This window comes from Corvus kubaryi, unplaced genomic scaffold, assembly GCF_017639235.1.
Source record: "Corvus kubaryi isolate FWS band 111438036 unplaced genomic scaffold, C.kubaryi_AGA036_p1.0 78, whole genome shotgun sequence".
Taxonomy (NCBI): domain Eukaryota; kingdom Metazoa; phylum Chordata; class Aves; order Passeriformes; family Corvidae; genus Corvus; species Corvus kubaryi.
In genome coordinates, this window is record NW_024582065.1 from 7,771,463 (window position 1) to 7,784,112 (window position 12,650).

The 12,650-nt window shown below is 54.0% G+C and overlaps 1 protein-coding gene, 1 long non-coding RNA gene and 2 other non-coding genes across 4 annotated transcripts; 3 read left to right on the plus strand and 1 right to left on the minus strand.

The window, feature by feature from the left end:
- Positions 1-216: 216 nt before the first annotated feature.
- LOC121676228 lies at positions 217-4,664 on the plus strand. The gene is made up of 5 exons (XR_006020396.1): positions 217-482; positions 963-1,071; positions 1,838-1,882; positions 2,960-3,005; positions 4,490-4,664. It is a non-coding gene; the product is annotated as an uncharacterized LOC121676228 (long non-coding RNA).
- On the plus strand, positions 1,334-1,468 carry LOC121676393. The gene has a single exon (XR_006020442.1). It is a non-coding gene; the product is annotated as a small nucleolar RNA SNORA17 (small nucleolar RNA).
- Positions 1,913-2,046, plus strand: LOC121676392. The gene has a single exon (XR_006020441.1). It is a non-coding gene; the product is annotated as a small nucleolar RNA SNORA17 (small nucleolar RNA).
- A 1,352-nt stretch (positions 4,665-6,016) lies between the features above and the next one.
- DIPK1B (divergent protein kinase domain 1B) lies at positions 6,017-12,644 on the minus strand. Its single transcript, XM_042052469.1, has 5 exons — positions 12,513-12,644; positions 9,973-10,107; positions 8,597-8,704; positions 8,294-8,470; positions 6,017-7,774 (listed from the first exon to the last, which is right to left on the minus strand). The coding sequence occupies exons 1-5, from the start codon at positions 12,573-12,575 to the stop codon at positions 6,962-6,964; spliced, it is 1,296 nt and encodes a 431-aa protein (XP_041908403.1). The 5' UTR covers positions 12,576-12,644; the 3' UTR covers positions 6,017-6,961.
- Between the last annotated feature and the right edge of the window lie 6 nt (positions 12,645-12,650).

Here is a 12,650-nt window from a genome sequence, read left to right on the forward strand (position 1 = left end):
CCCATCCCGTGTCCCCATCTCGTGTCCCATCCCGTGTCCCCATCCCGTGTCCCATCTCGTGTCCCCATCCCGTGTCCCCATCTCGTGTCCCATCCCGTGTCCCCAGCCCCGTCCGTTCCCCGCTTTGGGTCCTCCCGCCCGGCAGGGGGCGCTCGTGGGAGGAAATGCGCCGCGCATGCGCTCCCGCCCTCTCCCTATATAAGCGGGAGGCGGGGGCCGCACCGCCCTTTCGGCGGGCGCGGGGTGGCGGGAGCGGAGCTCCGGCCGCTCCTCAGCGGGACCAGGACCGGGACCTGGACCAGCTTTGGCCTCTCCCGCTGTCCTCAGCGGGGAGCCCTGGGTTCTTCAGGCGCAGGAAACCGGTGCTGGTTGAGGCGGCTCCACAGCTGCGCCTTCTCGCGCCATATTATGGTGAGGCTCCCTCAGGGCCGCTTCTCTCCGGCCCCGGCGCTGAGCGGCTGCGGCGGGAGGACCCGAGTGAGGTGAGGCTCCGGCTACGGCCCTTCCCCCTCAGCCACGCGGCCGGAACCGGCCCGGAGAGGCCCCCGGGGCTCTGGAGGCTCCGGAGGCTCCAGGCCTTGCCACGTGCGCTGTAAATCTGGCGTATCATGGAATGCACTAGGAGAATAATGCCCATATATACATATACATACATACACGCACATTAAAAGTGTATCTTTTAATAGATATATTTTGTATATATAGTTGTAATATAGAGCATAAATAGCTGTATATGTTTTAATATACCCCACTGAAGAAGGGAAGAAAATCTAGGGCTTTCAGGTTTTCAGGAAAATGTTTTCAAAGATTTCAGTAGCTAAAATGAATCTTTAGTAGATATTCTTTTTTTAATTGTTGTAATTCTCTGGTTTTCAAGTAAATGTTGCGTTTCAGAAAAAAAAAAAAAAAAAGGTTGTTAGGCGATTGTTAACAGCATTTTTCTTTTATTTTTCTCTCTTCAGCCTGGCAGTGGACAAAAAAATGAAGTGACCACGATGGGGTGACTTCAGAAATGAAGGGTGATCCTTCTCAAAAAGGCTGCCCAAGCAAGCTTCAACCACGTTTTTAACTGTAAGTGGTGTGTTATGTTTAACGTCTCCACGTGCACCATACACCTTTGTGGCATTGCCTTCTGAGCAGGTGATAAAATCTTGTAATTAAAAATAGCACAGAATCACGGAATGGTTTGGGTTGGAAAGGAACATGGGCAGAGACCCCTTACACTATCCCAGGTTGCTCAGAACTGCATCCAACCTGGCTTTGAGCACTTCTGGGGATGGACATCCACTCATAATTACATATTTTTCAGTCTTTATGGGTTATCCCCCCCCCGCCTGCCACTGGCGTTGCAGAGATGGCTGCTGTGGCATCTTTGTGTCAAGAGAGTGGCAAGAGAGACACAGGCTATGTTCTACGCTCGTTTGTTCTGCACCCCGTGAGCACTCAGAGTGATTGATAGCCTGACATCGTTCATTAATCAGCTGCTTCATAGGAGACTGGGGAAAAACTGACTCTGAGATCTGGATGTAACAATGGGAAGTTCTGCTTGATCTGTGCAGCAGAGGTGGCGCGTGGGTTTCTGATCATTTAGCCTTGAGAATCAGATCCTGTGGGTACCACTTGTGTCACAGAAGAATGCCTTGAAGGGATTTGTAAAGCCCCGTGGCAGCGCGGTGACAACACTGGGAGTCACCAACCTTAATCTTACCAGAAAATAAAAATACTCCTGTGCTGTTAGTTTATTTCTTTTAAATCCCTGTTGCCAGTGAAACAGTAACCGTGTAACCAGGCTTTGGGGTGTGGTTAAACCCTGTCCATGTATTTCCCTCTTTTCCAGAGGCAGCCCTGAGCCGTGGCAGAGCCGGAGGTGCCCCAGACCGAGGTGAGCTGCAGTGCTGGAAGTTGCCCAGCCCCTGCCCCAGCTCGTGTTGCAGGCGTGGCTGCAGTGCCGCGTTTGTGTCATTCGGTGGCAGACAGCAACAGGCGATGTCTTCCCTGGTGCTCTGAGCCCTGTGAGCTCTCAGGATTGCTCAACAACCTGACACTGATTGATTTTCCTGTTCCCTTGCCTTTAGTGGGGAATGGTGAAGGGTAGACGGGATGCAGCAGCTGACACTGTCCTTCAGTTCTTCTCTTAATCAGGGACACTTCCCACTACCCCAGGTTGCTCCAAGCTCCGTCCAGCCTGGCCTTGGACACTTCCAGGAGTGGGGCAGCCACAGCTTCTCTGGGAAATCCATCCCAGCCCCTCACCACCCTCACAGGGAAGGATTTCAATATCTCATCTAAACTTTCAGTGTAAACAATTCCCCCTTGTCCTGTCACTACATGCTCTTGTGAGGGATGTCACATTCTGGTATTCTTCATTCCAATAATCCTGACTCCCTGGAGAGAGGAGTTGCTTGGTGTTCTTTCCACACTCCTCTCTCCAGAGAATCAGCAGAGGGTGGAGCACAATTCCTTTGAAGAGCAGTTGAAATGATGCCAGTTTTAACTGCAGCAGGGTGTTCCTTCACTTCACAAGGACAAATACAAGTGTCAGCTCTACTCCTGAATTCTATTTTTACCCTCAACAATCCTTCATGGCCTGTGAGATATCCTTAATTGCTGCCTTTGAAAGGGCACCTCGGCTTGTGCAGGGTTCAGGAATTGCACCTGGCAGTGGAGGAGGAGGAGGGGGAAACAGGCACTGAAATTGTTGTTTCCAAAATACGGATGGGGTTAGAAACAGCTGGGTGTGGGTTTAGCATATGGAGGAAATTACACCCTGTTCCCAACATGGATAAAACACTTCCAACATCTTGATTTCCAAGAGTTGGAGCAGAAGGTGCAATCAGCAATCTCCTGAAATGCAGCTTTGTAATCAGGTTTGGCTTTTGGGGGGAGAAAGACACAGACCAAGCGAAACCAACTCAATAAAAAAACCAACCCAAACTGAAGATATTTTTCCTTCTTGCAGTGACTTGAGAGCAGGACAGCTCAGGAATGTGCCTCAAATATTGAAGGTGGGTGTTTTGTTATTTCTTCATGTGGTACCAAAGCAGTGAGGGGGAAGAAATCAAGTCAAAAATTAATGCTAAAACCTGACATTTTATTAAAGTCCTTCTAAACTGACTTCAGTGCAGCAGTGAGTGCCTGGCCGTGTTTTCCAAGGCAAGATGTCACTTCCTCCTGTATGGTGGTGTGAGTGGTAAAACAGGCTAAAAGCAAACACGGAATTTATTGAGCACAATGTGAGTTTTTAGTTGGATTCTGCTGTGGTTTTGTGCTGGCACAATGGCAAAGGAAGCTCCAAGTGAGCTTGTAGGAATACAGGTGTCCCTGTATCCAAATCGTGCTGTGTGTCACTGTCCCTTCTTGGGGGACACCAGGATGGTGAGAGCAGCTCTGGGCATGCAGAGATTGCGACCCTGAGGCTTTGCAGTGAGTAACTGGCAGTGCTGAATGGGAAACCTCATTAAATGGCCATTACAGGGCCAAAGGTGCCTCAGTGGTGCTGCCTGCAAAGTGAACCCTTTAATTGGCAAAAGTCACTGGCTTTGGGAAAGAATGCTAATAAGGTTGTGGGGATGTGGTTATGCTTGAAGATGTGGCTCTTTTACTTAAATTTCTTGACTTCTTTTAACCCTGCAGTCCGTGTTTGGGGTTTTTCATCAGGCTTTCCTCACACCGGGGGTCCTGCATGGGCACGGAGTGCTAATGAGTGTCTCTTCAGAACTTCCCTGTGTGAGGCACAGCAGAACCACAAACATTTTCCTGATGGCATTTCCTGTAACTGCCCTTCCCCAGGCAGCACTCCTGGGCCATGGATATTGCTTTACTGGCACTCAGCTGTGGAAAACCAGGAGTGTTTTTGCATGAAAGTGGTTTCAAGAGAAATTCAAAATCTCTCTGCACGCAGCACAGCCCTTCATCATCAAGGACTGGTTTATGTCATGGATTTAAAGGCTGGAATAAGCCCAGATGGGTTTTTTTCCCTGTACTATTAATAGCTTGACTCTGCACCGAGGTTGGCAAGCTCACCTTGGATTTTTAGGGAGTGAAGGAATAACCCAGAGCAGGCTCCAGCTATCCTGCTCTTAAATTATCCCTTTCCTAAACTCCCCCAGCCAGATGTTTTTCCAAAACCTTTCTGATGTCATGGCAAAGAGCTTCTCCTAAATTTGTGCCATGTCCTTCTGTCCCTGCTGTGGGTCTGAACCACCCAGGTTTGCAGGCAGGGAGTGTTCCTGTGGCTCTGGACTGAAGGAAATCCCTCTCTAGAAGTTTCCTTATGAATCCTGGTAACAGAGCCTTTAAAATGTGGTTTCATTTTATGAAACTTTATTTCCTCTGGGATGTGAAAAATCTTGGGACAATACCAAGACAAGGAGGGCAGCAGAGTCTGGATGGCAGGGGTTAATTAGCTCATTAGTACTGACATTACTGCTCCCTTTTCCTGCCTGTTTTTCAACTTTTCTGACATCCTGGGCCTTTTTTAAATTTGCAGATCATGCCTTGAGTTGCAGAATGTCTGACAAACGTGGCAACTGAAAACTGGCTGGCAGCATCCACGTCTGATGGTTTGGTTCTAAAACTTGATCATCTGTGTTTTCTCTACATGGTTAAGAAGGATTTAAATTAAAAAAAAAAACTAAATAAAGATGCCACCTACAAGACTGAAAGGTTTATCCTGCGTATTTGTAGTAATGCTATTTTTTAACCATTCTAGGATTTAAGACTTAACATTTGTGGATCCGAGAATTTAGGATTGTTTTAAAGCCATTAAAGGTTTTGCCTCCATCCCCTTGAGCACAAAGCTCTGCTGCAGAAGCAGCAGCAGCATCCAGTGAGATCAGATTGTCAGTCTTGGAGTATCCTGGCTTTTTTTTTCCAGCTCCTGTGGGGAATGTGGAGGAATTTGAGTGTAAAACAGCTTCGCCTTTACTCATTTCTCTCCTGTATCCCGGTGTGGTTTGTAAACTGCACTTGCTTTGTGCTTTTTATTAGTGATGAGTAGAATTCCTGTGAGTCAGCAGCGATTCCTGGGAGTGTCCAGGGCCACGGGGGTGTGGATTAATGAGGTGGTGATGGAACAATTGTTGTCACAAGTGTCTTTATTTCAATTTAGCTGTCAGGGCCAGGTCTGTCAGCTACAGCGGCCGCCTCTTCATCATAGATGTTTACAGAAGTTCTGATTTAGGAGGAAAGGGTTTTCCTTCACTTCCCAGGTGCTTTAACACTGCTTTGAGGGAAGGGAGCAGCAGGGATTTAGTGGGAGTAAACAAGGAAGGGTGAAAAATGGCTTTTCTGACGCCCTGAGGAGGGGATTTTGGCAGGGGCATTGAATTCCTTTGCTACTGGCAGGAGGAAATGCATTTGTCAGGGGAGCTGGTTGCCATGGGGATGCAGGACAATGGATGAGGAGCTGGGGTGGCTGCCTGGAGCTGCTTTACTGAATTCCAGTGAATTCCAGCCCTGGCTTTCCCTCCCATGCAGGTGTAGCTGCACCTGCACACAGGACCTTGGCAGTGCCTTTGCCCAGTCCAGGCTGAGGAACCTTCAAACACAGAATCCTTAGGAGTGCTCAACTTTCCAATTCCATTTCAGAGGCAGCTCCTCAGCAGGGAGTGAGCTCCGGTGGCTCTGCTGAATACAGAGCACTCCTGACACCAAAACATCCCCGGTGAGAGATGATGAGGATCCTTATCACCAGAAGGAAATCCTGATCTTTCTCCCCAAAGGGCTCCTAAACTCGCAGCCCTGGTGCTGCACTGTCAGGTGTATTTTTATTTTGTGATTGCACATCAGCTGCATGCTCTCTCCCCTAAGGAATTGTTGGCAGGAGAAGCAGCACGTGCTCCAGCAGCAGGAATACAGCTGTGCTGGGAACAGAGCAACCTGGGGGAGTTCATCCAGCTTTTCCTCCCTACACAGAGTTGTGGGATTGCTATAACTGAGCATTTAAAAGAAATGGCCATAGTTGGAGTCCCGGGAGTACAGACACAGCCAAAAAAAAAAATGTCTGGAGACCTGCTAAAAGCTTTGCCTGGAAATTCATTTTAATAATGAGAGAAGCACTGGATTATTCTGTTATTAACCTTCAACCTCTGCAGGGCAAGCCCAGCTTAGTTTCTGGAGAATTAAACGAAGAGGTTGGCTTATCCCTGCTCTGAGTGTGGTGGGCAGTGACACCCGGAGCACATGAAGGGGTCAGAACTGTTCGTGTTTAGCCCTTTGCCTTTAAGCTATCCTTGGCGTCGGACGCGTGAGGGAATGGCTTGTGCCGCCAATTGCAGGCTGGGGGCAGGAGCAGCTGGGGGGAGCCTCACACAAGCCATGGCATCACTGTCAGGGTCAGGCACTTAAAAATGGAACCAAAGAATTCTCACGGTGCAACAGACAGCTTATCTGCTTCCTGTGTGACAGCTGGATCTGACGGCAGATGACTCAAAACACTTAAGGAGAGACTTTTGAATGGGGAAATCTACCTTTTCCTCCTTTTTAGATCACAAACAAGCTGGTACTTAACAGGCTGCTGTTTGGCTATTGATGTGTGGGGTGTGATTCACGTAAAAGCTGTTTATTTACATCAGAGACGTTCCTCAAAAGGAGATGTGACAAGTACAGCATGAATGATTCATTCCCATCGCTTTGCACAGCTTTCCTGTTCATCAAGGAACAGTTAGATGCATCCAGCTGGGCTCTGCTTCCTTATCCCTTTCCGTGTCTTCTCCCTCCCCCAAGCCTGCTCGGCCCGGCGCCATGTCCCAGCTCTGCTCTGCCGACCCATCCCTGATCCTGCTGGGTGGTGGAAGTCATGATGCTTGGTTTCCATGAAGGAGAAGGGGCTGCAGCTCTGCTGAACTCCCTGTGCAGGGTGTGTTTTTCCTGGGGGGGAGAGGATGGACAAACAGGCCTTCAGCCCTCGGACCTCACTCCAAGCTCACAGATCGGAAACTCCAGGGCCATGCTTCCCCCATTAGGAATATTTGGTGTTGGAAATCTTCTTCCAGAGCAAGGTCTTGAGGTTGTTGAGCACGAGGGAGTGGTGCACTTCCATCTGGCTGGCCAGGCCGCTGAGGGTCATGCAAGTTCGGAGCTGCTTCTGCAGCTCTTCCTTCAGCTCCAGGGGAGCTCCGTAGAGCAGATAGTCCTGCAGCAGCGCGCACACCTTGGCCAGGTTGGGCTGCACCATGTCACTCTTGCACTGCTTCAGGAGCTTGTCACACGTGGCCGTGCAGTCCTGCCCGTAGGTGCAGTCCCCGTTCTGCTCACAGTGCCGGCCCTTGAGGAAGCCTCTGATTGTCATCTCCGTCGCCACCTTCCTCAGGTTGACCATTTTGAAGTCGTACTTGTCGTTGTAGCCCACGTTCCTGAGGCTGCTCTCGCAGATGTAGAAGTTCCCGTAGGTGCCGTGGAAGATTTCCTCCACGAACTCCAGGAGGCCGATGGCGATCTTGGCGCGCCGGGGCCAGGCTGGCGCAAACCACTGGTGGATGAGCTGGTGGACGATGGAAGGCAGCAGGGACTGCAGGAAAGGAGGGACATCCAGCCCGTAGAGGGAGGTGTGCGGGATCTTCTCGGTGACATAAAGGTCCCCACAGTGCCCCAGCAGCTTGGCCGTGTGCTCCTTCTCATGCAAGGAGAACATGAGGAGGAACTCGTTGAGCTGAAGCAGTGCCCAGATGGATTTGGCCTCTGCCAGGGACACTTTCCCGTCCCGGTTCACGTCTGCCATGGTGATGATCCGGCTCACCAGAGCGGGGAGAGACAGCTGATCCCCCAACTTGGACTGCAAACAGGACAAGAAGAGGCATCAGACCCTCACAGCTCCCCATGTTTGGGTGTCACATCACAAAACTGAACCAGGGGAGCAAAGAACTGAGCTGGGGAGAGGAGGAAATGGTGACCACGCTGCAGAAAATCCAGTACCATAGCATGGACAGATCCAGCTCCAGCAGAATTTTACCAGCCTCAGGGCTGCTGTAGACCCTCCTGCCAGAGCTGCCACCCCACCACTGCTGCAGAAGCCCCAACAGGAGTAACTACCAGGGCCACCAAATCAGCTCTGCCCAGCACAGACACCACCCACAGCCGTGGCACAGCAGCCTCCAGGGATGCTGCTACTGAAATCTCACAAAAAAAGAATTCCTGGGAGAGAATGGAGGTTTTTCTCCACTAATCCAGCGCATGGCACAGAGCCCTGCCTGGCACCCAGCAGCGGGTGGAGGGCACAGGCAGAAGGAGTTCTTGTTTGAAGGGAAGGAAAAACACAATTGGTGCTTCTGATGCCACAGGACCCCGCACTGACCTTCAGGAAGTTGAGGAGCATTTCCTTGAACTCGTCCATCGAGGTTCCCCGTGTGGGTTTGTTGAAGAGCACCACGTCCCTCCTGGGCACAGAGTCCGGGCGGCTGTCGGCCCTCAGGGCGTCCCCGATGCCACATTTGATGATCACCTCCCTGTCCCTCCAGAGCCCTCTGTAAACCTGGAGCACAGGGAGGGGGACAGCGATGGAGGGAGCTGGGTTCTGGTTTAGGTCGGGCTGAGGGGGAGAGCTGCAGGGTTTGATGGGGGTGCCCATCCCCTGCCGTGGTGGGGGGCACAGACCTACCTGCTGGCTGGGGGAGGAGGAGAGGCAGTGCTGGAACAGGAGGCTGCGCTCCTCACACAGGTCCTTGCACGTGGAGCCAGAAATGATCCCTTTCTTGTACTGGTCACACTGGGGAGGGCAAGGAGAGAAAGGAGCTCAGCGGGGGCAGATTTCTACTGGGCCTTAGGGATGGCTCAGTGCCCTGGGCATGGTGGGGTTGGCATGGCAGGGACCCCCTGTGCTGCTGGAGGGACCTCAGGGATTTGTTCCTGGATGCTGCTGCTGTAAATCCAGGGATTTGGGAGAGCTCCAAGGGCTGGAGGAGAGAGCAGCATGGAGCTGGGTGAGGATGAGGGTGCACAGGCTCAGGCTGCCCAGCAGAGCAGCAGTCCCTGCTCTGAACCAGGCTGGCCCCAGTCCAGGGGGTGGCAGGGACAGGGACAGACGGTGGCTCTGATCCGCAGCTGGGCTGGAGCTGGAGATGTCCCTGGGCAGGAGAGGCTGCAGCTCTGCAGCTCCTCAGCGAGGGGACGGCAGCCTCAGGGCTGGGAGCAGGAGCTGCAGACATTCGCTGCATCTTTTCCCTTTTTCTTTTCTGCTGTGGATGGGAATTAACCCTTGGAGCTGCTCACAGGGGACACGGCCAGACACGGCGTCTGGAAGCCCCAGCTCCGAGCAGGAATTAGCGCCCAAGACCCCGCAGTCGGAGTCAGGCAGAAAATCAAATTAAACGATCGTCGCTGTTGTTATGGCAATTCCTGCCTCCCTTCTCTGCTGAGGGATTGATCAACGAGGCTCGTTCTGACAGAGCCCAGCTCCCCCTCCTCGCCTGGGCTGGGCTCAGACCTGCTCCCATGCCAGGGGCATGCACAGCCGTCCCGGGGACGTCGCGCTGGGATGCCGTGGGGAACATGGAACATGCACCCCACTGCAAACCCCGAACAGGGGCAAAGCACACCACGCCAAGCTGCCACAAGGAGCTCTGGTGCTTTCTGTAGGACTCACCAGCAGTCACAGAGAGGTACCATGGACTGACTGCTCCCGTTTTCCCTCCTGCTCTGCAGAGCCTGGGGGATCTGATGTGATGCTGTCCCTGCCCACAGATCCTGCTCCCTGCCCTGACATTCCAGCTCCATCTGCACAGACACGGATCTGCCCTCGTCTGCCCTGGCTGCGTCCCTCTGACATCTCATTCAATTGTTTCACCGCCGCCCTGGCAGGGTAAGGTCACCCCTCCCGCTCCGAGCTCCGTGCGATGTCGGGGACGGCACCAGGGCAGCAGCTGCCAGGAGGGCTCCTCATCCCAGCTTTGGGGCTTGGAGGATGGAAATGGGGCTCCCCCAGCCCAGCTCACCCAACACCCCAAACAGGAGCCACGGGGCTGTGCTGCCACTCACGATGATCATCCGGCAGACGTGGCCGCGGCACAGCTCGGAGTAGGACGAGTAGTGCATGTAGGCCACCCAGCTGCCCACGAAGATGCCCAGCCACACCACCAGCAGGTACTTCACCTTGACGCCCGGGAGGCGGCCCTGCAAGGGAAAGGAAACGCTTTTGAAACCCTTTTGGAAGGGCAGGGCTCTGCCCAGGGCAGCGGCAGCTGGCCAAGGACGGCTTCTGCCACACAAACCGACCTGAGCGCTGGGGAAACCTTCAGCCTTTTTTATATATATTCATCAGTCTCTTATGCAACTCCTGCTGCAAGTAGGTCACTTAAAATTCCCTAAAAGCAGGGGGATTACAGGGCTGGGCTGCAAGGAGCTGGATGCTGAGCATCCCCGGGAGCTGCGGCCACATCCTCCCGCTCTCCTCCCCTGTGCAAGCCCAGGGTACCCCAGTGGGGCTGCAAGAGCTCTGCTCCTGTTTGGGGAGACCCCTCTCAGCAGAACCCCCCCTTGCAAAGCCCCACGGGCAGGGGAAGCCCCCAACAGCAGCTCCTGCGAGGGAGCGGGTGAGTAACAAACCTGGGAGCTCCCGGGTGATGCTCTGTGCAAACAGCTCCGAGGCTCTCAGCAGGATTTTGCTTTGTTGGCTTTGTTTCTTCCCCCTGACCCTGCCACAGCAGCGCTGCTGCCATCTGGCCTCCCGCAAGAGAGGCTGCTCACCTGGCTCGTGTAACATGGAGCAGATCCCGGCAGTTCCAAAGGGCAGGGATTGAATCCCTGCATTAAACAAACCATTCCATCCCATTTCTATAGATTATTCTACAGATCCCTTGGCCTTTGACCACGTCCAAACCGTCCTCTCTCCCCACAGCGGTGAGACCACAGCGTGCTGCTGGGATAGGGCTGGATCTGAGTGGGTGCAGTGCCTTTAAAACCTGCCAGGGATCCTCACTTGGGTCTTGTAGCCCACACCCACTCCCACCCCCAAAACTCCTCCTCAGCCCCTCTCCAGGAGCTGTCAGGGCTCTGGGAGCCACAGGAATGGGCAGGTGAGGGTGAGAGCAGGCAGGTCTGCCTTGAGATTGTGACATTTCTCCGTTAATTGGAAACCCCGAAGTGTGAAGCGGGCCAGGGTGCCTGGTTTGCCTGTCGAGCAATGGCACTGCTAATTAACGTGAAATTAAATTAAAGAGAAGCCAAGCACGGCCAGGACTTGGCAAAGTGTGGGTGGCTGAGAACCAGCTCATGGCCCTGAAGTCAGACACATTGAGACTCTGAGATCCCCCCCAGCAATGCAGGCCCACAAAACTGCCCAGGGTGGGTGCGTGAGGCCCCCTGCCCTCAGCAAAGGGGCTCTTCCAGGGAATTCCCACTAGGGATATGTCTTGGAAAACCTTGGAAAAGCCAAAATGTCACTTTTTGCTTATGCTGACTTAGAATCCATCATGTTCCTGTGGCAGAAGGGGGTCAGGACTGTGGCCTGAGCATGGCAGGGGGAGCACTGGCTTCATCATCCCCTAAATGGTGGAAAGAAACGTGGGAGTGGGGGATGCATTTCAATGAGAGGTTCCCCCGAGCTTTGCTTGGATTTTGGATTTTCAGGGTTCCTCCAACGCCTCAGTCTCAAGGCACAGGGGTTTCTCTCCCCTTTGCCTTCCCTGCAGCAAAGGGTGTTACCCTGTGAGAGTTGCTCTGTTTAGTTTAAGGGTGACTCTGGAGGAACTGGAAGTGACTTTGGGCTGAAGCCGACTTCAAAGGCAAAATGGACGCAGCATCACAAAATCCTGCTCCATCCCTGCGGCTCCCCTGGGAACACGGGGGTTGTCTCACAGCAGTCCCAGCTCTGCACCCACCTCCTGCCAGCACCCTTTGCCCACCGGGTACCCCTCCCATGTCCCCTCATCCCCTCTGGGATAACCCCTCTGCTCCAGAATCTTTGCCAGAGTCAGGGTTTCTCATCCCACGGCTGCAGAGAAAACACCCAGTCCAGCATCTCTGACATCCCTGGCCCCAGAATCGCTGGAGCTCTGAGGCAGGTGCCCGGCCCCTCGGCAGCTCAGGGATGGGAAGAGGAGGGAAAAGAAAGAAAGAAAGAAAGAAAGAAAGAAAGAAAGAAAGAAAGAAAGAAAGAAAGAAAGAAAGAAAGAAAGAAAGAGAAGGAAGGAGCCATCCCTGCCCTGCTGCATCGGCGGCTTCACCCAGCGCTGCGGGCTGCCGGCTGGGCTGCCCTGGTGCTCCCCGGCTCCGGCACGGCGGAGCGCGGCGCGGGTTATGCAACCGCTGCGGCCCCCGGTGCCGCTCCAGACCCCCCCGGTGCCTCTCCAGACCCCCGCGGTGCCGCTCCAGACCCCCGAGGTGCCGCTGCCCGGCCCCCAGCTCCTTGCACCGGCGTCGGGGGGACAGAGGCGGAGCGTCCCTTTGTGCACGGCCGGTGCCAGGATGCGGAGCCGGGCATCCCCGAGCCCGCGCCCCCCATCACAGCGCATCCCCCCAGCCCGGCGCATCCCCGAGCCCGCATCCTCCATCCCGGCGCATCCTCCCTCTGCCGGTACCTGCAGGCCCTTGGAGAAGGGGCAGAACAGCACCAGATGCACCAGCCGCCGGATCCTCCGCATGCTGCGGGCGCCCCGCGGCCGCGGGCCTCAGGCTCCGGGGGGCATGGCCGGGGCGGCCGCGGCCCCCGCACCGCC